At 34.8% G+C, this 27,873-nt stretch overlaps 1 protein-coding gene across 8 annotated transcripts in view; it reads right to left on the reverse strand.

Moving 5' to 3' along the window:
• nbas (NBAS subunit of NRZ tethering complex) overlaps positions 1-27,873 on the reverse strand; it is a 378,367-nt gene that overhangs the window by 256,775 nt on the left and 93,719 nt on the right. For all 8 annotated transcript variants that reach the window (XR_012395546.1, XR_012395545.1, XR_012395547.1 and 5 more), the window contains exons 26-29: positions 23,037-23,170; positions 18,069-18,131; positions 6,608-6,730; positions 6,398-6,500 (exon numbers count right to left, since the gene is read on the reverse strand). Coding sequence is in view for 4 of the 8 variants with exons in the window: in XM_073932555.1 (XP_073788656.1) it covers positions 6,398-6,500; positions 6,608-6,730; positions 18,069-18,131; positions 23,037-23,170 (423 nt within the window). In the remaining 4 variants the exon portion in view is untranslated. The remainder of the gene's footprint in view (positions 1-6,397; positions 6,501-6,607; positions 6,731-18,068; positions 18,132-23,036; positions 23,171-27,873) is intronic.

Here is a 27,873-nt window from a genome sequence, read left to right on the forward strand (position 1 = left end):
TGTTAAAAGAACATCTTTTGTTTTCAACAATGAAGATTGAGTAAATGATGACAGAATTGACATCTTTGGGTGAACTATCACTTTTACTATGTGAACAAAGGTTTCAGATTTGCACAAAACCCAACCATATGAAAGATCTCTTTGTAAACAGAAAGACCAACATTAGGATTAATCCCAGAAACGAAGGAATTCACAGCAATGGCTACTATACTTGCAACAGTTTCCACTGTAAATCCCCCAAAACATATACCATAAATTTTCATTGTTGTCTAATTTTAGTACCTTATGCCATGATGTTAATTCATTTATCCAGAGTTTTCTTTTTAAAAGTCTGAACACAAATGTCACTCAAAAATCACTCTTTTCCAGATGCAACATCTGTTCTCATTATAATTAAATATTTGGCTTTAAAAAAAATCCCTTGACAATAATGCAAGATACAAATTAGCGAACGGATAAGGGTTTAACAGATCCAAAGGAATATCTTAAAATGATAAATTATTTTTTTTAGTATGTGACCTACAGTAGAATAAAACTTAACAACTAACTCTCATTAAAACATTTTTAAAGGCAAGTTACAAAGATAGTTAACCCAAAATTCAAAGTGTACTCTCTATCTACTCATCTTCAAATCTTTATAATGTCCTTTTTCTATTGTTGAACACAAAAGACGATATTTTCAAGAATGTTATAAACCAGTAGTCATTGACTTCCACAGTAGGGTATTATCACATGAAGTGTGAGTAATGAGTTTACAGTTTCAGGTGAACTATCCCTTTTAAATCTGTAAACAAAGGGTTAAGTTAGCACAAAATCCAAATGTCCAGCTAGCGAAGTGCTATGCAGGTAAACCTCACTCATCTGATGTCAATAGGTGCTCTAGCGACAGACGCATCCCGGACAAGGCCCCATGTGTAACCCACCGGTCCTAATTCACCCAACCTGGTCTGAGCTAGGATTGAACCAGCAATTTTTTTTATGGGAGTCGGTTGCTCTAACAAGGAGGATAAGACATTGGTCTCTAGCATCTGTCGCTAGAGCACCTTTTGACATCAGAGGAGTGAGGTTTACCGGCATAGCACTTTGCTAGCTGGTCTCTGTTACATTCACCAACCTAAACCTCACTCCCATCCCGGACGAGCCCCCAGGTGTTTAACCCACCAGTTTTGCTGCACCCAACCCGGTCTGATCTGGGATCGAATCGGCAATTATTTGTATGAGAGTTGGTTGCTGGTTGCTCTAGCAAGGTGGCTAAAGTCCATGGCCTCTATAGCGTCTGTCACTAGAGCACCTTTTGAGGTCAGAGGACTTCGCTAGCTAGCCTCTGTTAGACTTTATCCCCCCAAACCTTACTCCAATCCCGGATGAGCCCCCAAGAGTAATGCACCGGACCTACTGCACCAAACCTGGTCTGAGCTGGGATCGAACCGGCGGTTCTTAGTCTGGGAGTCGGTTGCTCTAACAAGGAGGCTAAAGACCATGGCTTCTCTAACCTAAATTTTCATTGTTTTCTAATTGTAATACCTTATGCCATGATGCAACAAATCATTTATCCAGAACTTTCTTTTTGAAAATCTGAACACAATTGTTATAACACTCTTTCCAGCTGCAACATCTGTTCTCAATTCAATTAAATATTTGGCTTTTAAAAAAATCCCTTGACAATAATCCATAATACCAATTAGGAAATGGATCATGGTTGAAAAGATCCAAATTAATAGGTCTTTAACAGATCCCAAAGAATATCTTAAGTTGTGTTTGAAGATGGACAAAGGTCTCAAGGGACTGGAGCGAAATGAGGATGAGTAATTAATTAATAACATAATTTACATGCTTAAGGTGAACTAACACTTAAACAGTATCAATTCACATTAAGAAAGTGGTTGAGAAAGACAGAGAAAGAGAATAAGCAGAATGTAGCACAGACCCAGAGGAAGAAGAGCTAAGGTGTGGCAATTAATCAGCTGTCTTTAGTCTATGGCCGATGAGACAGAATCACTACAGGAGAAATATCAAAAACTGAGAATTTAATGACAACGCAATCTCAGGAGCAGCTCTGCGCAACAGCTGTGATGCTGTGGGTAATTTCAGTGCTGCCTTCAGATACATTTAGATGGAGTAAGACATCAGCTGTGTTGTGCTGCTCTTCATAAAAGTTCACTTATTAAAACGTTGTAAAAATAAAATAATAAGCTTTAATAAATAAAAGACAGAACTAGGTCATTCTGCCTTGATCCATTCTGCCATTTACACACACACAAATAAATTCGCTACCCGCTATTTTTTGTGTGGTAATGTTAAGATCTCATTTTCGTTGAAAGGGGTGGTCAACTACAATATCATATTTTAAAATTTAGTTGATGTGTAATGTAGCTGTATGAACAAACTCTGAATGTAATACACTTAAAGTTTAATGCAAAGGGAGACATTGGCTTTTATAGAGTAATCCAAGCAAAGCCTACAGCGACCGAATTTGGGGACCACAAAAAATACATCCAGGCTAGTAAGATCCCTGAGGCTTCCGGTTACGTGAATTACCTTCACACACTTGTCAGATTTTATTTTAGTGAGCAGGCGTGAGGTTCAGCTGTGTGCTCTTCATTTCTTTCTGATTCAGGCAGCTAACACTGCTAACAACTACTCTGACTGGAATGTTTACACAACGCAAAAGCGCATGCTTGTAGGGGAGTGACATGGAGCCAAATCTACAAATCACAGCACATTATGTTAGCGGACCAATCAGAGCCTCTTGAGGGCGAGCATTGTCAGAGGAACTAGAAAATATGACAATGATTTTCATGTTAGCTGAGTAGCTGAATATAATCAAAGTGAGATATATGAAAAAAATAACATGATTCTCTACAAGTAAAGCATAAGCATACATTGTTTTGCTTCTTATAAACACAACCAAGCCTTAAAAATACACTGTGGACAACCCCTTTAAACTGTGAGAGAGACTACTGCTGGATGCTTCTGGCAGACATCTGATTTAACATTTGTTATGTGGATATGTAGTAATTATTAGTAGTTTGAATGCATTTTAATTTTCTTATTTCCAGTTTTCACCTTAATTTTAGTGTTTTTATGTTTTGAGCCTTATTAAATGGGATTTCAGGCATATAAACATGTTAAATAATCAAAATTAAAAAAAAAATGAAATATTTAAAACAATAAAATAATAAATGCAATAATGCTTAACAATGTAAAAGTAAATATTTATTACAGTTTTACACTTTTTATATACATTTTTATATTTTCTTATATGAATTTTAATAAATGTAGGTATTTTGTTTTTAGTATAAATTAGTATAAATAAAAAAAAAATGCAGCATTTCTTGTCCAGAAAATTTGAAAGTGTCTCTTTTTAACTATATAAAAATAAATATCTATAGAAATAACTTGCAGTTGGTGTTTGGTCACAAAATCTCAATGTCATTATCTGAGGCTCTTGGAGTTTCATATGGTCTTTAGAAATATAATCTGCAAGTGCTTTAATCTGTCTGCATTAGAGGATCCAATATCTGCAGTGCACATTGCACCTATAACTATAAACCAGTTAACTTCCAACACCACACAAATGAAATATCCGCCTCTGCTCAGTCTGCAAGCCAATGAGCCATTCCTAATGCACACCCACAGAAGAGAAGCGGAGTTTAGAGCTACTCGCCGAGGTCTGCGCAAGTTCATTAGCTGTTTAGCTATTGAAGAGATTTCAAAGCAACTCTGCTGCACTCCGTCAAATGGACCCAGACGCAGAGGGCGAATGGAGAGAATGCCAATTCCTTAAAACTACATCCAACTTCTTTCATTTTCCTCTCAGAACTTTCAATTTACTGCTCATCTGGGATCGTCTTTCCGTAGCCTGGAGAAAAATACTTTGCTGGAGCCCGTACTGACAGGAACTGGGTAAGAGCAATTGGAAACGAGTACAGGTTGAAGGATAATTCTCTTTTGTTGATTTTTTTTTTCGGTTGTTGTTTTTAGACGAGCGGTGCAGCATTGAGGATGAACTCCTGATGGCAAGTTCAGCTCTGCTTGATTGTGATGAAGAAATCGATAAAGATGGGAATGCAGGCTCGTTAGAGAATGCTGCTAAATTACAGAGCATACAGACAAAGCCCGCTGTTGACATCGGAATAATGTTCAGTTTGAGTCTCTCACACATTCGGATGCACGGACATACGCTAACACAAAGGAAAACCAGGCTGTGCTACAATAGACGACAACGAAAGGATAGATAACATTGGTGCTGTGAGGAAAAAAGGAAAGGGTAAAAAAAGTCAAGTTGAACTATCACTGTAACACTACAACAAAACAAAACAACTGCTACAGTAAGGAGAATAATAAACTGAATAGTGTAGCGCAAGGCAATTCAATTGGCGTCCGAGGCAATTTGTTCCAGCCCTCCAAATAGTGTGACCAAGACATCAAAAATAAAGTTAGTTCAGTCGAAAAACAGCTGCTATAATTATGAAGATATGCCAACTGTGTGCTAGTTTAAAGTTCCGAGCTTGTACCGAGGCTAATACACACGCACATTGAATTAACTATAGCAGCGGGCCGTTCACACAAGTACATTATTTCCAATGAGACGTGTGCATATTGGAGCAGTGTGCGCATGGCTTGCAAGCAGAACAACGCACTCGCACCCTCCAGGCGCCCAAAGTAGAAATTATCTCAGGCTGTAGTGGTGAGAGTTGTGCGTGGCTTACAGTGCAATGTCAACAAAAGATACGTTAGACGAATTATTACAAATTATTAAAATGATTATGTATGTATGAACACAGATAATAACAACAGTTTATTAAAATTAACTAATATATTGCTTAAATTAATATTAGACAAATACTTTATTTAATCTTATTTTGGTTTTATTTATTCATTGTTCTGTCATTTATTTTCATTGTAAACTTATCACACGTTCAAAGTCCAAAGAGAGAAATACACTATGTTTTTTTTAAATAAATTTTTGTGCTGTATTTGGTTACTGAGCAGCAATAAACAAAATTTTAAAAAGTAGTTTTCTTGTTATTTTCTAAACTAGTAGTGTTTTGAATTTAATAAATGTATACAAATCGTGATAACTGTGAATCCATTATTATTCTTCAGACTATGATATTACAACCAAAATCTTTAATCGTTGCATTCTTAATTGTTACGCAGTTTAAAACATAACATATGAATGTGTCTGAATGTAGAAAAAGTCAACTTAAGTAATACACTGATTTTGTTTTGTTGTACTTCGAAATACAACATTTTAATATGTTTGTTAAAAAAGGAACATTGTACAATGCACTGATGTTATGTAGTTTCAAAGTGCTGCATATTAATGTTTTAATGTAGAAAAGGCCAACATGGGCATCTTCAGGAGCAAAAATACAGCATATGGGCTCTTATATTGCTGTTTTGTGTTTTTCATGAACTGGCCCCCATGACGATATAATTAAACAGTCCTGGTGTAGCATAACAGCAATAACAGCTTTGTGACTAGCCAAACAAGTTCCAACAGTCAGAGTAAAAATAAAAATAATGTATAAAATTAAACTTATTTTACTTTAACATACTTTCTGAAATAAGTCACATTTTTAATTATACTGTATAGAATATAATGTAATTAATCTTCCGACGTAACTTAAAGGGATAGTTCACCCAAAAAAAAGGCAAATTACTCACTATTATTCACCCTCAAGTGGTTCCAGACCTTAATGAGTATCTTTCTTATGTTGAACACAAAATAATACTGTATATTCTGAAGTAAGCTGAAAACCTGTAACCATTGACAACAAATGCTATGAAAGTCAATGGTTACAGGTTTCCAGCTTTTCTTAAAATATCTTCTTTAGTATTTAACAGAATCTAAAAATCTCACCAAGGTTTCAAACAAGCAAAGGGTGAGTAAAAGACAATAATGGGTGAAATATCCATTTAATGAGAAAGCAAACAAAAATGCGCAGTAAACAAAGAGATATTTAACTGACTATAAGAAACTTTGCAAGTACATAAACTTACATTAACCCTAACCCCAACCTAAAAATCTTCTTATAATCTAATGAGAATTAGTTTGCATGTAGATGCAATGTAACTTAAATTCAACAAAATGCGTTAAAGGGACCATTAAAATAAAGTGATACCATACTTCAATACAGTAAATGAATGAAACAAGGTTGTTCTGTCAACAAGGACATTATTTCTACTTCTGACAACACCTTGTGAGATGCAACCAAGAAATGCACTGACCTTCAGTGAAAAATCCATATAACCTAAACCACTGACAACACTACGACAAAGATCTTGCTTTACCCAGTGAACATTTAAAGTAATGTTTCTATTATGAATATGCAGTCACTCACTAGTGCGATACTGCACAATTATTATATATTTTAGTATCATTTAGTACCTGATGGCAAGTCTCTGGCTCTAGACAGGTGTACACATTCTGCTGCATGTCCAGGAGATCTTGAAGTAAACTTCTCCACACGGTCTCACTCACAGGAGGGTTTCTAAGCAAAAAAACAAACAGTGGAACAGGTGCATATGAGTGTTCTGGGAAATGCCAAGCAAGCTGAGACTGTGTATGCTTGTGCTACTGTGTGTGTGCATGTCATACTTGCGTCCTGTGTGACGGGTGAGTCGGACCATCAGCTGGTGAGCTTCCTCTTTGCTGTTCTGACTGTTTCTCACAAAGGAGATGGGCTTCTGGAGACCGTGCTTCTCCAACACCTCAGCAACACTGCAGAGAGACAGAAAAAGAGGCTGATTAAAATAGAACTGCTTAAAACTGAGTTTACTAAAAGCCCTATTACTATGAGAAGATTCAATTCTCTTTTTGTACACTACTGCTCAAACATTTGAGTTCCTTATATTCCTACACTGTCCAATGCTGCATGTCACTGATCATATTATTACATCGTAAAATAATAGTTTTTTATGTCAATATATCTTACATACGATTAGTTTATGATGCAAAGCTGAATTTTCAGAATCATTATTATACTTTTTATTTATTAACACATCGAATGGTTCAGTGACAATAAAATAAAATGAAGTCAACAGTAGCCATTTAAGGAATTATTTTGGTAAGGGAGGTTTATTAATGGCGGATTTTGTTTCATAAATCCCATTTACGATAGTTCAAACTCTGTTACTCTGGCAACTTATGCTGGGAAACTAGCTTCGTCCGGGGCAGGTTAACTCTCAGGCTAAGGTAAGAAACAAGAGATAACACTGATGACAATGAATTCCAGAATGAACAATGTTATCATCCAAGCTAGGTGGAACCCATTTCTAATGGATGAGTTCAACTTTCATATTAAAGAAAAGAGCATGAATGCATAACACAGCTCAGTGGAAAAATTATGGAAATTAGAAGTAATAATTGGTTCAACAAAATGCCAAAAAAATTGCACACAAACCCCAATTAGACCAGCATAAAATATGGTTTTGCAGCAGAAATTTGCAGACTTGTAAGCTTTTATGCTACACGTCACCAGTACTCTAGTCTTCAGCATCACAAGATCAGTCTCAACTAATTGCTAAATGTAAAACATTATTTATTTACAATTTTTTTAAAAGCATTTCAAGAAATCTTTTCCTTTTTGGAAAAAAATTGTTCAGTTTCTGTGGAATTTCTTTGATTTATTAATTAAGAGTTTGTGAAAAATGTTAGTCTGCTATTATATTTAAAAAAAATAATAATAATAATAAATTCAACAAATGAGCCAACTTTTGCCCAAGAAAGACTGGATGGTCAGTTCTAATACGATTTCAAGGTATTTATGACCCAAAGGAATGTGCCCACAGCACTGAACAGAGACCTAGTCAGGACTACTATAAGCTCCTTGCTTAAGACTGATGTTTTAATGTAAACTTTATTCTCTCTTTATGTGTTATCAAGTGTTTTGCAACATTTCCCTTACTCCTGTATTAATATTATGGTTTTATTACTTCTGCATACAATGTTTAACTCTACCGAAGCTAAACAAGTTCATAAACAGTTCTCGTTTGGAGTCGTTTTGAAGCTAATTTGGTGAACTGAACAATTGTTTACATTTTATGTTAATACGAGTGCAGCATATTAACAATAAGAGACTTGAACATTTCTGCCTTAGTTTGCATCAAATTGCCTATCCAAATCCCTGGTACTTTCAACAAAGGGTCACAAAACCGTGTCTCAGGGAAGTTCGTTTCTGATTGGTCAACTTGGACTAGCGGAAGGATGCGAACCCTCCCTATAAAGTTTGTGTCCAAAGCCACGCCCTCAGTTAAGTCAAAAAAGCAACGTCAAGACAAAGACCTAAGCAGTAAAACCTCCAAAAAAGCAGAGACCCAGACGAAATGGGTTAATCGCACAGCTCAGACATTCACATCTCTGATACCTTCTTTTCTTTATTTTCCATCGAGGGTCTAGTTAAGTTTAGCTAATTCGCTACAATATACTATTTTTTTTTCCACAGCTGTAATTGTTTTAATTTTCAGCATCTTTACAACTTGAGTAAATACTACCAAGGGAGTGCAAATATAAGAATTGGTTTGTATGCATGACATTTGACAGCTAAAAGTTTCTACTTTTCTATCATTAGACGTTACATGCATTTAACATTTGAACAGATCTGTGACCCATTTATGAGTTTCACTTTCAACCCAGCATGGCAAACAACATTAGAAGTCATGCTTAAGCACAGCTACATGCTAACAGCTGTTCAAACGAGTCAAGAACAGACAGGGGTGTCTGAATGAACCTCTGTGAGCTGAACTGTGTGCTGTCTGGCTGAGATGCCCTCAATAAATGAGGATGTACCATCCCGTGGGACATCCAGCACAGATGTTTTCTGTTTCCTTCCTTTCTTCCTGTCTTGCACTCCTTCCCTCATGTCTCTTTCTTTCCCTCTGCAATCTGCTGGGGCCAGATTTGATTTATTTTTTTTAGTTCACTTACATATTTTTGCCACTTCCCTCTCACTTTAAGTCCTCCCTCCATCTGTCTGGAGCTCTTTAAGTCTTCTCCAGTGATCATGACCTGCTCCTTAAATGGCTGCTTGAACATGTAAAATGTTTTGGCTTTTAAATGTCTTTATTTTTGGTTATATATAATATTTATATATATATATATATAAATATATATATATATATATATATATATATATATATATATATATATATATATATATATATATATATATATATATATATATATATTTTTTTTTTTTTTTTTTTTTTTTTTTTTTTTTGCAACATCACAAGTGCCATGTTTAGTGAAAGTGACTGGACATATTATTTTATAATTATACATCAACTGTTTATATGATATACATATTTTAATTTTATACTGTAAAAATGACTAAAAGGTGATTAAGTGGTTTGTCCTCAAATTTAAAGCATTAAACAAATTATACAAAAAGTGGATAAACTTTGATGTCTCTTTGCCAAAATTGACCCATGGTTTGATTGCAATAAAGGTGTAGCAACGATTTTTCGGGCAGACTAATTAACATTTGCATAATCAAAGTTATAGTTTTAAAACATTAATAGAATGTTTTTAACATGCGTAGCATTTTGCTAATATATTTGACACATTTTTCAACACGTTACCATGCTACCACATTTTAATTATAACATGTACACTGTAATAAAAAATCCTCGTTGCCTTTGTTTAGCTGACTCAAGTTAAACGCACAAGTCCATTAAACTTATATTATGTTAAACTGACTTAAAACAGCCTGCATAACTTATAAAATTAAGTTAAAACATGATTAACTTAGCTTAAAAAGTTGCAATGAACTAAAATTGATTATATACTTTTTACAGTGTGGCTAGCAAATATCTGCACATAGTAAATGTGATTTAACACTGCTAATATGCTATTTGTAAACATGTTGTTAGCATATTATGGTTTAAGTCATGCTTATAAAATTAACTTGTCACCAACCTATTTCAGTCACACTTTATTTTAAGATACTATTTAGCTCAATAAAGTACTAATTTTCTGCTTATTATTAGTTAGAAAGGTATTAGTTGTGCTTGGGTACAAAATCTTAATAATAAGCAGGTAATAGATGTTGCCAATATTTCTAACATTTTACAGAAGGTAAAATATGTACGTTTAACTAACAAAGAGTGCATATCTGGCATGTTTAACACATTGCTAGAATGAAAACAAACAAACAAAACAAACAAATAAATAAATAAAAATCAGTTAACAAAATTCCAGTGAATAGAATTTGGTGGAACATGTGGACCATTTGATGGAATTATTTCATGGACCAGTCACTAGAAAAGTGAGTTTGAGTGATTTTTTTTAAACCTAAAAATAATTAATGGGTAAACAAGAAACAAGCGATGTCTGAAAACCAATCACTGTAAAACGTAACATAAGTGGGCTTTAATTTAAGCTGTTTAAGTTGCATAAATTGTGTATTGCCCAGGAATAAAAACAAACTAAATGCAAAGCTGTACTAGTAATTCTAATAGACATATAATAAGCCAGTAGTTAAAAGTTGGAATTCGTACTTAAATGTTGCCAATATTTCTAACGTTCAACAGAAAGTTAAAAACAGATGTTAAACTAACAGCATGTATCTGGCATGTTTAACATGTGGCTAAGATGAAATAGCATCAGAAAAAATGCCATCATGTTTCTAGCATTGTTAATATGCTGCTATAGCATTCAAAATGTTATAAACATTTAGCTTGAAATAGCATGTTGGTAGCAGTAATTAACATGTTAACATGGCTGAGAGAGCAGTGAATTACAGCCATCTCTGCTGTAATTAGGCAGTTTTTCTTTACATTAGCACTGGTCTGGACTGAATGCTTGAGTGTGTTCACTTACTGAATCACTAGACTAAAAAGGTTTAGATTTTAGAGGCTGAAAGCAATCTGCTAACAAATAGAAAAGCGAAATATGTACTTGCAGTTTTTTTGTAGCCTAATATCCAACAGCAACCCAGACAATATAGCACTTTAAACTATTAAAAATGTTAATAAGTCACTTTTTCCAGCTTTTCAAGGTTAAAAGTAGTTAAAAGTAAAATCAAAGTCCCATAATGCAAATCACAAAATATGGACAATTTCTGACAATTTTACGGATCGTTTTTACAGTGTAGATGTGCAGTAAAATAAACTTTAATGATCAAATATCTGTGTTAACTCTTAATAAGGAAATTCTGCATAGCCTATTTGCACTATTTGTTTGAAATAACTTTAACGCAAGAAATGATTAAAAGAATTCGACAAAACTGACTAATTTTTTCTGACTACATTTCTTCATGCTAATTTCAGGCGACAAAGTTACTAATGCAGGATACCAATTAAAATCACATAAATTTATTGACTTTTTAAAGCCCCATTTTGTCACATCTATTCAGCATCAACTTTATAGTACATCTAGATTGAATTCTTTCAAAAGAAGAATGTCTGATAGGTCCCCTTTGACAGTAAAATGGAGGGCAGAGAGCAAGGAAGATGAAAACACTGGCAAAAATACAATTCAGATACAAACAGGTGAAAGGCTAAATCTTGAGAGACTGAGAATAAAAAAAACGAGTGATAAGTTAAAGAGAAAACAAGAGAAAAAGAGTGAAATTAAGGCCGCAGTGACTGCGTCCTCCCAGGCCAGTCATAAATATCTGAGAGAGAGAGACTTTCATCATCCATTCCTCCGACAGAATTCTAATGGATCTAGAGAAATGAGTCTCTGTGGAGCCATTACAGGCCGATCACGTCACCTGAGCTCAGATTGACACACATGCAAACAGACACAAAGACAAAAAAAAAAAATGCACAAATGCATGCAAACAAGATGCAGCAAGCAACATACATATAAAACATGCTTTGCTCAGACAGACAGCCCGTGATTTTTTCTGCCTTAAAAAGGTTTAGTATTTTTGCGGTCTACAAAATATAAATAACAATAAATAATTTAATACAATGTTTATAAAAAATGTTCCTGAAAATCTGTTTATTTGTTTGTGTTGAGCATCTCAGTTTGAACAGCCGGACTGAATCTGAAGTTGTTTCTTTTGTCATTCAAGAAGTCTTGCATATGTAATGTCCCAAAGTATGGCAAACAGCCCTTAGCTCTGCCCAATTCTTAAATCAACGTTTCCATTAAGAAGCAATATCTGCCCACACACTCATTCCAAGGGCATTTCACTCTCACTATAATAATAATAATAATAATAATAATAATAATAATAATAATAATAATAATAATAATAATAATAATAATAATAATAATAATAATAATAATAATATTATTATTGTTATTATTATTATTATTATTTAGAAGCTGTTTTAGGAGATCTTGCTAATGAAATATATTAATGCAGTGGTTAAAATCTATAAACCATTTCAATGTGGTCATGTCATTGGCCCAAGAACATTTCCTGCTCGTTATCAAACTATTTCATAACTGCAACAAGAGGCAATTCAATCATAACTTAATGTTAAAACAGCTATCATAACATTATTTATCTCTTTTTGGATTATTGGAAGCTATAGAAATTAGAAATGTAAAACAGGAAATATGTTGGGACCATTGTTTTTGTTTACATTACTCAAAATGGTCTATACTCTCAGAAATAAAGGTACAAAATCTGCCACTGGTACCGTACCTGTACCTGTACTGTACCAGTAGCATTATGATACAACAAACGCATAAAAAGACAAATTACTTACAAACAATATTAAAAAACACAATCCAGCATGCTTCAAAATAATTTCAAAAATAATACTAAAATGAAAAATACAGCAGTAAGAAAGGACCCATACATTAAAAGTGTAAGGTTGCAAAATATGAAGTCTTATTTCCTCAGGAACAAAAGCAAATTTTTATCTATTAAAAGAGAATTTAATGCTTCTAAACCTTCGTCCAGAGGGTAACAATACAAAAAAAAATGGCTTCAGAGGATGGAAATCATCTCCTATCACACTTTGAATTTTCCTTATCATTTACTGTTAATGTAACTCTGCTAGACACCACAAAGGCAAACCAATAATCTTGGAGCAAGTCTTGACTAAAATTTGAAGGCGATCTTCGTCTCTAACAGAAAGTGAGGAGAACCAGCATAAAAAGAAAAAGCTTAAATACTCTCAATATACTGCAAGTAGTATAAAAAGTTCTCAATATATTTCCCCACACAGAAAGAGCTCAGTTTCCTAAGAACATACATTCTCTGATGCACTTTCTTAGGAACAGCTTCTGAGTTCTGCTGGAACTTTAATGTGGTATCAAAGATTGTGCCAAGATACTTATATTCCTGTACATTTGTTCTTTTAGGTACAGTATCAACAATCACCCTTAAGGACCTGTTAGGAACAAAAACATAACTTTTGAAAAGGTTCTGCCCAGTTACAGATTTTGTTATTTCTGAGAGTGTATTAATGATCCATCAATTATAATTTTGTGAACTGTCCTCAAAATAACTTAAACTGTCAAAAATATTTAAGTCTTCAGTGCATTCAGTTTTTATATATTTTTTTTATTACAAATTTAAAAGGTATGAAACATTTACCTTTATAACTACACAGCAACCTGCAATGCTCGTTAACTATAAGAAACATCTTAATGAGATAAAATTATTTTCTCATTTGTTTCCAACACAATTATTTTTGATCGCCAGCAACACAACTGTGACTTTGTTTTCCTAATTATTTACCCAAGTGCATGATTTTGTGTGATTTCACATCCATTAATTACTTTTTTTGTGGACTGTCCTCAAAATAACTTAAACTGTCAGAAATGTTTAAGTCTTTGGGCCATACACTTGAATTAATTAATTAATTTAAAAAATAAACTGACATATTATTGCTGGTGCGAAAACTTACAAATTTAAAAACATTTACCTTTACAACAACACAGTTTGATGACAATAAAAACATCTCAATGAGACTAAATAATTTTTTCCATTAGTTTTCAACACAATCATTTTTGTCACATCTGTCACTTTATTTTCAGGAATATTTACTGTGTGTTCATATGGCAATGCTTTACCAGAATTTGCAACCATCAATTATAGTTTTCTGAACTGTCCTCAAAATAATTTAAATTGTGGGAAATATAAGTCTTTGGGACATAGATTTTATTTTATTTTATTTATTTTTATGTTGTTGTTTTTTTAACTGCAGACAGATTATTTCTGGTGAGATAAAAAAAACAATTTAAAGAAATGAAACATTTACCTATACAACTACACAGCGACCTGCAATTTTTGTTGACCGTCACAAACATCTCAAAGAGATTAAATCATTTTTTCCATTAGAATTCATCATAATAATTTTTAATTTCCAGCAATACAACTGTGACTTTTTTCAGGATTATTTACCCAAGTCCATGATTGAGTGTGACTATGCGTGTGCGTGAATGAGTGTGTGTTCAAATGAAAAAGCTTGACCAGAATTCACATCCGTTAATTAAAGTTTTGTGCACTGTCCTCAAAATAACTTAAACTGTCAGAAACATTTAAGTCTTCGGGCATAGACTTTTTTTTTTTAAAGAAAACAACAGATTATTGCTGGTGTGGAAAATAACAAATTTAAAGGTATGAAAAATGTACCTCTACAATTACACGACAACCTGCAATGTTTGTTAGCAGAAAGAAACATCTCAACGAGATTAAATTATTTTTTCCATAAGTTTCCAACACAACCATTTTTGATGCCAGCAACACAACTTTGACTTTATTTTCAGGATTATTTTCCCAAGTCTATGATTGTGTGTGACTATGTGTGTGTGTGTGTGTGTGAGTGCATATGACTGTGCATGAACATTTGTGTTTTTAAATGGCAAAAGCTTTACCAGATTTCACATTATTTTATTCGGGAAAAGTGAAGATTTTGGTCAAAACAGACCGAATAACAATTGCGCAGAAGAATTTCTTGTTAAATTGCCTTAAATTTGTGATCCATTTGTTAACTTGAGTTGCATTTTTTTCTGTAACCCCTTATCATATTGTTTATTTATTCCCATATTTCCAAGTATAGCCAACTAACTAATGGCATGCCACTACATAACTTCACGTAATGAGTGTTAAATGAGTAAACACATCAGCAGGTTTTGGCCGTCATGCATGAACGCACACAATTTCTCTGTTCTCTCATAAGCTGTATGCAGGAAATGACATGATGGTTGTGAGTTGAGCCAAAATCTCCAATTTTCCATCTTCTCTTCCCAGAATGACAGCTATTCTGAGCAGTTGCGTTAGAAAGTCTCTCTTGACATCGTGCTGAAACTTACATCATCGTGCAAACAATACTGACTACACCAGAGGCTCTCCTGTTTTTCAGGTCAAGCAGCACCTCTGATCAAATCAAAACATCCGACAACCATCTAGACATTGTGTTTCTTTCTTTTCCATTAGCTCTGATTGCAGACGGGCATTGGGAAACATGCACATAACCCTATATTTGGATTAATATAATCAGTTCAGATAAATCATGCTGTTTTAAGATCCATTACTAGCCCTTTACAAATGCATGAATGGACTTGAGAAATTGTGCATACATCACAACGCTGACAACTAGAAAGGATTACAATGAATTTCCTTGAGTTAATATGCAAATTGCGCAGTCCAATTCAAACACATAAATAATAAATATAGCCTACTGTGGAATATGAAGAAACGCAGCCAATCTATCTCGAAGTGTTTATGTTATTAATATGATACTGCGCTAGAGTGACGAACCGTGTGCTGCAGAACCAAAATGAAGACCACTTTAAAAGCACAAAAATCAATCAAATCACCTTTTGTATTGATTGTCTGCACACAATTTGACACTCAAATGAAGTGTTCTTGAAATATTTGCTGCACAATAGAGTCTTAAATGTGCAAAGCTATGTTAAATAAGCGAATTAATCAAATATATTATAAACATACAGTTAAGGGCAAAATTATTAGCCCTCCTGTAAAATATTTATTCTTTTTCAAATACCTGTATTTCTCAAGTGATATTTAATGGAGCAAGGGAATTTTGACAGTATTTCCGATAATATTTTTCCTTCTAGAGAAAGTCGTATTTGTTTTAGCCAGAATAAAAGCAGTTTTAAACATTTTTTAAATAATTTTAAGGGTCAATATTATTAGCCCCTCACTTTCTTTATTTTATTTATTTAATTATTTATTTTGGATTGGCAAGTAAACAAACCGATATTAATTTAACCTAGGTAAATAAAACAATTAAATTAACCTAGATAAGCCTTTTAATTGCACTTTAGGCTAAATACTAGTATACTGTAAAATGACACGTACAATATTATGTAGCTACTGTCATTGTGGGAAAGATAAAATAAATCAGTTATTAAAAAATAGTTATTAAAACTATTATGTTTAAAAATGTGTTGTCTGTCACGAAGAACTTGGGGAAAATATAAAAGGATTAATATTTAACAGCAGGGATAATAATAATAAATTCAACCCTACCATTCAATTTGTATTAAAATGAAATATTTGTATTTAGATAAAACCCAATAAATTGACCTAAAGTAACAGTAAACGCTTTTTATAATGTTACAAATTTCTAATGTTGCAAACTTTGGTCTCTAACACATGCTGTTCTTATGATTTTTTTTAGATTTTAAAAAACACTAAAAAACCATGAGCAAATTACACAAAAATTATTAAGCAGCACAACCGTTTTCAGCACTGACAATAATAAGAATTCGTTCTTGAGCATCAAATCTGCATACAAAAATTATCTCTGAAGGATTATGTGACACTTAAGTAATGGCTAATGAAAATCTAGCATTGCCATCAAAATAATCACAATATTACTGCATTTTGTCCCTCATTCCTCTAAACGTTTAATCAGAATATAACTGAACATATAAACACATATTTCTTCGCATCTTTTAAAATTTAAAAAGTCGTTGCATGCTAATGGGAGGAAAAATTTATTTAATAGAACAAACTCTCTATTAGTGATAGTATTCAGTTATAATGTAATTTTCCCCATCTAAATATACCAAAAGCATCAATAACTCATGCTTAAGCAATTACTGTATGCTGTGGCAAGACATACTCACTGGCCACTTTATTAGGTACACCTTATTAGTACTGGTTTAGACTCCCTTTTGCCTTCAGAACTGCCTTAATTCTTCATGGCATACACCCAACAAGATACTAGACATATTCTTCAGAGATTGTGGTTCATATTGACATGATAGCATCACGCAGTTGCTGCAGATTTGTCGGCTGCACATCCATGATGCGAATCTCCCGTTCCACTACATCCCAATGGTGCTCTATTGGATTGAGTTCTGGAGACTGTGGAGGCCATGTAAGTACAATGATCTCATTGTCATGTTTTTCCAATCTTCTATTGTCCAATTTTAGTGAGCCTGTGCAAATTTTACCCTCAGTTTCCTGTTCTTAGCTGACAGGAGTGACACCCGGTGTGGTCTTCTCCTGCTGTAGCCCATCCACCTCAAGATTCGATGTGCTGGGAATTTAGAATGTAGTTCTTCTGCATACCTCAGTCGTAACGAGTGATTATTTGAGTTACTGTTGTCTTTCTATCAGCTAAAAACCAGTCTGGCCATTCTCCTCTGACATCAACAAGGAATTTGTGCCCACAGAACTGCCCCTCACTGGATATTTTCTCTTTTTTGAAGCATTCTCTGTAAACCCTAGAGATGGTTGTGTGTGAAAATTCCAATAGATCAGCAGTTTCTGAAAAACTCAGACCAGTCTGTCTGGCACCAACAACCATGCCACATTCAAAGTCACTTAAATTACCTTTCCTCCACATTTTGATTCACGGTTTGAGCAGTAGCAGATCGTCTTGATCATGTCTAAATGCATTGAGTTGTTGCCATGTAATTGGCAAACTTGCGAGCAGTTGGGCAGGCGTACCTAATAAAGTGGCCGAGTGAGTGTATATCTGCCACACAAAATAAATGCAACAGTTAAATTTAAGTTAGGAAAACGATCTATTTATACCAATCATTACATAAACCACAATGAAGGATGAAAATAGACCTACAGCAACAAAATGACTTTCTGTGAACCTGCTCTGACATGACGTGCACTATGAAAGCAATTAAATTTGACTTGGCTCATTTTGAGTCCTCTTACCTCAAGTGCTTTTCCAGAGTGTCCACCTGGTCATGCAAGGCTTTTGTAGTGTCAGTCTCTGGTCTGAGAAAGAGAGAGAGGTAAACAAGATCAAAGATCAGCCGTCTCAACACTTACAGACTGCATAAATCGAAAGGCTCTCTCAAGATTTTGACCTTCTATTATCTGACGGAGTCGCCGGGTCAGCGCATGGGCATGATTATAAGCTTTTCTATTTGTTCTTTGTTATAAGCTCATTGGCAATAGATGTTTCAATGAATACACAATGGCTGCTTTGTATCTAATCTGAAGACCAGGTCAACACACAATAAAATGTCAATAACCGTGGTTAAAATTGTTCAGTTAGCAGCTGCTGGTCGATGTTATGCAGTAATGCTGTCTTATGGAATGACAATCATTGAAAATGATCAGTGTATTCTAGATGTTACTATTAATCATAAAAAGTTCAATTTATAAACCTTAATCGTAAAAGACACTGGTCTGGTTACATCAAGTTCTTTTTTTTTTTTTTTTTTTTACTTTAAACAATTGTGAGGTGTGTGTAGTCAAACATTTGGTATCAGAAGTGGCTTATTTGAAAGGCAAAGGCCTCTAGGTTATTTTACCAAAATAAAATATGATCATGCCTTAATTTTAAATCATTTTATTAGGACAGTAAGGTCTGACTTTGCTTAGACAAATATCTTGCCACTTAACAAAAATAATGTACAGTACGGAATGTAAAGTCATGGTGCAGTGGAGAAATAGTTAAACTTGTGTTTGACTTCCATGAAGACTGCATCCATACATCTCTGCAATGACTCATAACTTCTTAATAAAGAATCTAGAATAGCAAAGAAAGTGTTCTTGCAGGACTCCCAGAGGTCATCAAGATTCTTTGGACTCATCTTCATTGCCTCCTCCATCTAAAAAATGTTCATCTCTGGTGACTGGCCTGGCCAATCCCGGAGCATCTTGACCGTCCTTGCTTTCAAAACTTTAATGTGGAGGCTGAAAATTGAGAGGGAGGGCTATCCTGTTCATGCGGGTTACAATAGGTCTTCTGCAATGTTTGTCATGATTGGGACGCATGATTCATCAGAAAAATCTACCTTCTGACACTTTTCCAAACGATCAACAGGAAGTCAAGTTATTATTTATTGCTCTTACAGCTGGGATCGATGACAAGACTTTTGTCAGGTGGTGCAAGTTTTCTGGTGCAGATTTGTTTTGGCATATAATTGTATGCTGTTGCTTCTAAATTCAACAGGTCATAAATTCATGTCTATATCAATGTGTACGACTGATTTTTACATAAACTCACTTGTGACGTCTATGCAGACATATGATCCATCAACCACCAGAATTCACAGCGTATATGCCCAACTTTACTATTGATGGCACTGATGCTGACACATATATCCTTAGAACATATAAAAACCAAAACCAGAAAAGCAGGATAACCCATATTTAAGTTGCGAATACATAGCAAAATCATTGCAGACCTTTAAACAGCCAGCGAACTGCCGATGAAATGAAACCAATACTGTCAGTTTTTAGGTTTGTGTTTTTCAGCTGTGCCCTTTATCTGAACTTGAGCTGAAATCATGTGCAATTCTGCTTGAGAGTCTGGTTGCCATGGAGATGATGTCTGAATTCCAACAAAAAAAAAAGCACAACTTCTTGCTGACTTATTAGGTCTAAAGCAAACCTGATACGATTGCATAATTCCTATATTTCTCAAAGATCAGACATCATGCTAAAAAGATTTTTGTATTTTTGCTTCATTCTCAATAATCCACTTCATCTTTCAATCCCATATCTGAAGACTCTTCACAAATGCACTCTCTCTTCTCTCAAGTTGCAGCAAGCGGTAACAGAAAGAGCTCTGGAAAAGCCCTAAAGCACTGATCCCTGGATTACAACGGGGGTGTAAAAAAAAAAACACATTTGGGTCTTGCAAAGGTGCAGTGAGATTTTCCAACAACAGATCGAGTGAAAGTGAAAATGAGAAATGTATTAAAATTATTTCAGCATAACAATGACGAACCCTCAGGATATATCTGACGCCAAATTTTGCGTACCACATTTTCGGTGGTAATGTGTTATTTTTTTGCCCTGCGAGGGAATTAGGTGCTAGATGGTGCACATGGACTAACGCTTCGACTGCATTTGGAAGAGCACTGAAATTTATATTTAATATCAAACTGTGTGGCCGAGCGACAGGCCTCTCAGTCTCCAGGATGTCTGAGGAGAGCAGGAATATAATAAGGAACGCAGAGAGGTTCTGAGGGTTCACACTTTGAAGGCAGAAAGACACACGCTGTGCTAATAATGAGCTAATCAGGGGCTTACTGACAACTGTGCATACATGTGCTAATTGTGTGTGTGCGCTTGACGGGGTTTGTGTGACAGCAGGGCTAGAACAAGTGTTGAAGCTGTGAGCTGGTTTTGAAGGCCTGCCTTGTAACCGCTATAAAAGATATCTTTAAATACAGCATAATAACATTTAAACTAATCAATTAGTACAAGAAACTTGGAGATGTAAACAAGCTATGTTTTTGAGTTTTGTGTTTACAAAATATACGCATGTCTTATGATTACGATACAGATTTAGAATCACCAATTAACCTAAACAACAACATCTCAAAAGTTTAATTTGTAAACGAATTAATTAAACAAAATCAGCATATTTTCAGGTTGCCCGAGCTAATGCACAAGCACACTCGAAAAGCAAGAGATCACGACACTAACCTAATTTATGGCAGTGTTACACATTATCATACTCTGGTTAACATATTTGTGTCTCTGAGTAGTTGCTGTCATGTGATGTGCGTTTGACAGGACGGACCGTACCTCGCATTAGTTTCATACAGATTACAAAACCAAAAATCTTTTGTTTTCAAATGCACTTGGTTTATTTAAAGGTGAAGATTTGAAGCTTTATGTGGATGTATGTCTTATGTTTGTGAAGCAAGTATTTGCTAAGATTTCAGTGTGTTTGTTAACCCCCAAACTGTCGTGAAAGCACACATCTGGTTCGAGTTTCTTCCCCGGAGAATTGTTAGTCAATAACGATTGATGATTGGCTCCTGTACTAGTAGGTGGGCCTTTATTCACCATATTCCACATTCAAAACCATAGGAGTGACACATCTTGTGTATTCTAGAGTCTTTGTCTGTGTTCTAAACCGCATACTTCCATACTCTGTAGTAAGCTAAAATCAGTATGCGAGCCAAGTAGCGTGTCCGAATTCATAAATCAGTATGCGGGAAGTACCCAAATGACCTACTGCTTATGGCAAGATTCTGAAGTGCGCCTCCCATGCACGCTGCGCTATCCCATGATGCCCCATGCACGCTGCGTTATCCCATGATGCCCCATGTGAATTCATAAATGGGAGTGAAGTGATGCTCAGGAGGGTAGGTCAAGTGATCATGACAAAATGGCAGATGTAGTACGTTCAAATCCCATTCTTACTGCTCACATTCATACTGTATAGAATGTACTTTTCTAATGGTCAAGTAGTACATTTAAATTTAAATGTAGTATCTACTGAGTAGTAGGCGATTTCGGACGCAGTTTTTGACTCAACGGCCACTGCTTTGCTCACATAGCGGAAGGGGTGGAGCTATTGGGCACTCATATTGGATTACTTTATTTATTTTAGATTGTGAAAGCAAAATTCTTCTAGAGATTAATAATACCGCATCCCGATGGTGAATACAGTTATACTCAAAGCAGGTATTATTTGGTAGTTTGGTCAGTTATTTTACTAATTTGGCAACTATCAAATGTCATCTGGGAAACGATTTGAATTTCCGCTTAGTAAAAAAAATATGTGTTCCATTTGTGAACATATACTATGCTGCTGAATGTGAAAGTGCATAACTACATAGTGCTTAAAAATACAAATTTATTTCTGCAGTGGCAAAGATTGTTTATTTCTTTGATTTCATTATATTTATGTATTTATTTATCATTAATATACAAAAATAGACTTCAGGATAATATCCAGAAAATTAAGTAAATAATTTATATATAACGTGATTAATTTAATGCATCATTACTGAATAAAACTATACGTTCTGTGTAGCAATACAAATCTTTTATTTTAGTATTTTGGAGTAGCTGCTGTATTTTCCAATATTTCAAATTAGCTTTTACTTCTTTTTTTTTTTCAATAAATAAATTAGACTTTTAGTTTTTGTGTTTTGTCATTTTTATTATTGGTATCTTTTGATCTAAGGGTGATATAACATATTGGTTAGGGCTGCACAATATTGGAAAAAGCTGACATTGCAATATTTCACTTTTCTGCAATAACTAATGCGTTAAGAATATAATATCACCAGAGAATTTGAATAGCTCTATTAGGAAAGATTTCATTAATTAAATCGACTGGGGTGATCAAGTCTTTTTCTATGCAGTCCATCTGTTTAAAATATAATATATTACAAGCATATATAAAAATGACAGAGCAAAAATAAAGGTTAAACAAATAGTGCTCTATGGTTTTCTGTGGAGTCTAACAGTACTGAAATTACTGAAATTAAACAATCAAATGTAAAATAACATGGTTATAAATGAATAAATAATTTTACACAATAATATTTAATTATATCTTTATGCTTTAATATTTAAGAAATAATCAAATACTGTGATGTAACTATTGTGGATACACATATTGCTACAGTATATCGATGCTCAAATGACATATTGTTCAGCCCTAAACTGGGTATTGATATATGGGTATTTTATCCTATTAAAAAATGTTTATCTCAACTGTTTGCATCTAGTTAGGTGTTCTCAAAAAGGATTCAAGACCCAATACTTGTGACAAGTTAGTATATGTTTGTATATATAAAAATCCTCAATCTTACAGATGGCAGACTTCAGAATGAGAGTGTATATTGTCACCACAAGAATTCTGAGTGAAAGTTGAATCAATAAAAGTTGCTCCCAGTTGTGTGATGGTTGTTTGCTCACCCGTATCCTCTCTGTGGCAGACATTCGAGTACATCATAGCATAGAGCGAGCTGGTCATCTCTCTCACAGCTGTAGATACATTTCAAAGCCACAGTCATAAGCTGATCCGAGTCGCCAATGATTTTTGGATGACACTGCAGGTACAACAAGCACATAATGTCATCAGAATTATTGATAAAACTCCACTGAAGTGTAACTTAATTTGAAATGAAACACGGACAGGGTGTGACATATCAAGTAGCCCCTCCCCCTTTAAAGAAAATCTATAGGGTTTTGTTTATATTACAGCTCTGAAAGTCTAAAGCACATCTGACTCATGTCTATAATACCAATAATGGTAATACCAATTCTGAATCCGTCAAACCATTTCTACACTTTAAAATTAAAGCACCAAGGGGAATATTCAAAAGGGTGCTATATGTTTTGAGGTCTGTGCTGACTTACACATATGACTTAGATATCCGTATTAACATCAGTATATAACAAGTTGTGTGTGTTCACACTGCTGCAGTTCAAAACCAGACTTCCTTCAACTCGATGGAATAGTAATTCAACAGATAAACACTCAGAATTATGTGAACAAGTGATCAATTTTAGTTGTGTCTTTTAGGGGGCCAGACACTACAGAGCACTTGATTGACCAGAAGCTGAAATGCATTGGTAATAGGCTTGGGCGGTATTACGGTATTATGGTATACCGCGGGATCTAAAAATAGCAACGGTGTCAGTTTCAATACCGTTATACCATCATAAAATATTAAATATCCTTTATTTAATGCCTACAAAAACGTATGTTTGGTTGTCATCACGGGACAGTGTGGAGGAGAGAGGGAAAGGAAGGGGGAGAGGGAGGGAGAGAAGGGGGAGAGGGAGGGGAAGAGGTGACGTGATGAGTCGCACTTCAAAGTGTCCTGCAGTTTGGCAGTTTCGACTGAACAGAAGGGAGACGTGGTTAATATGAACGAGAGGTCTGCATTAGAGCTAAAGATCTTTGGCCGAACCCGGCGAGACCCGAAAAAATCCAAATCCCTGCATTAAAATCCATCCCTGCAAAGGTGAAACAAATAACGAAGAAGTAGTAAAAAAAGCGAATTTTGACGGCGGTCAAGCCAGTCACTAGCTCATAAGGAGCGGTTATTCCAGCCGCAGGTATTTCGCGGTCGCTCATACACTGCGTATTACGGTAGAGCCCTAAACCGCAAGCTGACAGGTAAAAAGATGAGGCCATTCGCTAAAGTGAAACTGCTGTCATGGAAAATTAAATGGATGTTCCTGACTGGTAGAAGATGAACAAACAATCCTACCCAAAACTTGCAAAATCAGCCAGATCAGAACTCTGCATCTCGACCTGTAGCCGCAGGAAAGGGTGTTCAGCTGCTGGACGCACCATGAGTGAGAGACTGCGCTAAAGGCAGTGGATTTAATAATGTTCCTCCACAAACACACGTAGCCTAATCTTGGTGCGTAAAGGGTTTTTAAATTATAAATAAATATTAATTAAACCATATAATCATAATGTAGACAGAGTATACAGACTAATGGTGACATTATTCTTTTATTATTCAGCTTCACCGCCGCCTTAATGCCAGATTGTGAAGAGAAGTGGAGAAACAACTTGCACAGCCTTTATCTTAATTTCGTTATTGCCAAAATACCCGTCACTATTTAGAGTTTATTTTAATTTGATTTGTTAAGCAAGATTACTTTTCATTAGTGTGTAGGCTAATTTAAAGGCTGAGTGCATGTACCTAGACCTATAGAGTGCTGAGATGTTACGATGTTACAGCTGTAGGACTTATTTTATTTCTTTGTTCCAACTTTCAAGTGGCCTATAGTCTACGTTTGTTACGAATAAATGATGTTAAAACATATAAATGACTCATTCTTGAAAAAAATGCATTAGAGCTGTGTGCATGAGCACATTTTAATGTAGGCTGTGAACGGGTTTGGGCTGTATAAAGCTGTCAATCAAAATGTACCTGTCGGAGGTGGGACCTATCGGGTATAATTTATATTGCCCGATTACAGCTCTCTGCATTCCCGCTGCTGTTCCGCGGGAGCCGGCCAGATTTCTTACGGTGTAAATTTCTGAATAAATCGCGGGAGAGATGTGTGTTTGTGTGTGTGTGTGTGTATGTGTAAAAGAGAGAGAGAGAGAGGTGCTGTGCGTCGCTTTGCGCTCTCTCTCTCTCTCTCTGACCGCGAGCCTAAGGTCGCATAGAATGTATTCAGTTTCTGAATGGTTTAGGCTCAAGCCAACAGTTTGGTGACGCTGTCTGAGCCTTACGTCATAATTTTTTTTAATTACGCCGGTAATACCGGATACCGAGGTAAAAAATGGAGGCGGTTTGACGGTATCAAAATTTGGATACCGCCCAAGCCTAATTGGTAATATCCTAAAATATAAAAATAAAATTATTCTGATTTGAATTCCTAGACCTCATAAATCTGAATTTTGGATTACATGACTTTACTGTATATCGTCAAGCAAAGCCAAAAGACAGTAACTGTCTGGCTTAAAATTATTTATAATTATTTTTAAGATACTCAGGATCTTTCTTCTGGTTCTAAACTATCTATTATGTTTTATTGTACCACTATAGTAATGATACTTAGTATCAATAGTATACAGTATAATATTTAAAGTAAAGATACCTTTACAACAAATTATTACATTTGATAGATGTCATTTTATCAAAATACAACAGTAGCATTATAATTCTATTTAGTATCTATTTTCATTCATTTACAATCTTTATTATATGGAATTGTATTTATTCATGCATTTACATTTGCTTCTTTAAGTAACATAATTGTTATTTTCTTGGTAATAAGTTACTTTCATAACGATAAAGTCAGTAAATAATTGTGAGAGATAGCCAAGTGTTTTTTGTTTTTTTTTGTAATGTGCTGTATTTTTTCCCGAATTTGTCAGATTTTCAGCATCCTTTACTGTAACTAGGAAGGAGAACGAATTGTTTCAAGTAATTTTTTCCTATTTCCAAACAGCATGTGCCCAATTTAAATGGGTGGTCCACTAAGATATCATATTTTAAACTTTAGTTGATGTGTAATGTAGCTGTGAACATAAACAACATCTATGAATGTAATACTCTCAAAGTTCAATGCAAAGGGAGACCTTGCCTTTTACAGAGTTAGCTTAGCAAAGCCTATACTCAATGAAGTTTGGGGACTATTTTCACAGAGCTTCTGTTTCTGTATTTGCGCTTCTAAAGGACACAACACAGAGAGAGAAGTGCTTACAATTTAATTTTAATTATGTTACAGAGAATTATAAAAAAATATATAGATGGCATTTGACAAAGGAGAGCTTTCAGAATGTCTCCCAGTTCAGTGCTGCATTCGGCTAAAAATGTCTCAAAGGAGGAGCAGCTCCAACCGTAATAGTCAAAGCTGTGGATTGTGAGTCACAATCTGCAAGTCATTTTTTATTTTTTATTATTATTATTATTTTTTTGTTAAATCTATTACATGCAAAGTTTCTAGCATTAACGGTATGTTGTAGCAAACATGTTAACAAGAACGTAAACAACGAGAATTCATATTTATATGCTAAATTCATATTTATATGGATAAAAAATATTTATCCGTCAAACTGCTGTAAACACCTACAATCATCACCAGCGCTGCAGTGTCTCTCAATGCAGCCGCTTTCCATGCGTTCTTAATCTCAAATAACAAACTCATAAAATATATGTGAACATTTTATATTACTTACACATGTTTATTCAGAATATGTGTGAAAGACACTTGTCAGAAAGCAGGCGTAATCTTCAGCTGTGTCCTCTGTGTCATTTTCTATCTGATTCAGGCTCAAACTGATACGGCTAACTGCTACTTTGACTGACAGTATTTAGACAGTAGAAAAGTGTGGGCTTGCAGGGGCATGACGCTTTTGCTGGTCCATGATCAGCGAATCACAGCACATTATGTTAGCTAACCAATCAGAGCCTCTGGAGGGCAGGTCTTTTAGAGGAACTAGGAAATATGACAGTCGTTTTCATGTGAGCTGAGTAGCTGAACATTCCGGCAGGTGCTTCATGCTCCCCCAGACAAAAAACAGCAGCCTGAGGAACAGCTTTTTCCCCAGAGTTGTCTCCCTTTTGAACTCTACCCCTCACTGACTCTTTTGCCACCCTAATACACCCCCCACTCTCTTCTAACTTATACTCCTAAAAATCACTGCACTATTTAACATTTGCACATTTAAAAAAAAAAAAAAAATCACATATTCATTGCACTGATTCACTTATTTGAACTGTACATACCCACTGAACATGGACATTTGTAATTATGTACACATCCACTGCACATATTCATTTGTAATTATGTTTATTTATCTGCACACTTCTGAATATTAATAGAAACCTGTATATATGTTAATTTATTGTAAATCTCTGTTCATAGCTAATACAACCTGCATATAATGTTCATAGTACATCCATCTGTAAATATCACCATAGTATTTCTATAACTGCACTTTATAACTTATACCTGAGTCCTGCACTTGCTGCTATTGCACTGCTGGTTAGACCTAAATTGCATTTCATTGCCTTGTACTTGTATATGTGTAATGACAATAAAGTTGAATCTAATCTAATCACCTTATGATTAACAAAACTGATATTGAAAAATAAATGAATACATTTGAGTGGATCTTAAAATAGAAAATATCATCTAAACCTAATATTTCACATATTTTAATGCTGTTGAGATTTTCAAAATGCTATATGCAGCGATTCTGATGCAACTAACAACATGTAAGCCTATATACCAGAACATACCGTTATAGAAATGACCTTCATATGGTGTTAAC

This window comes from Danio rerio, chromosome 20 (genome assembly GCF_049306965.1).
Source record: "Danio rerio strain Tuebingen ecotype United States chromosome 20, GRCz12tu, whole genome shotgun sequence".
In the NCBI taxonomy this organism is placed as follows: domain Eukaryota; kingdom Metazoa; phylum Chordata; class Actinopteri; order Cypriniformes; family Danionidae; genus Danio; species Danio rerio.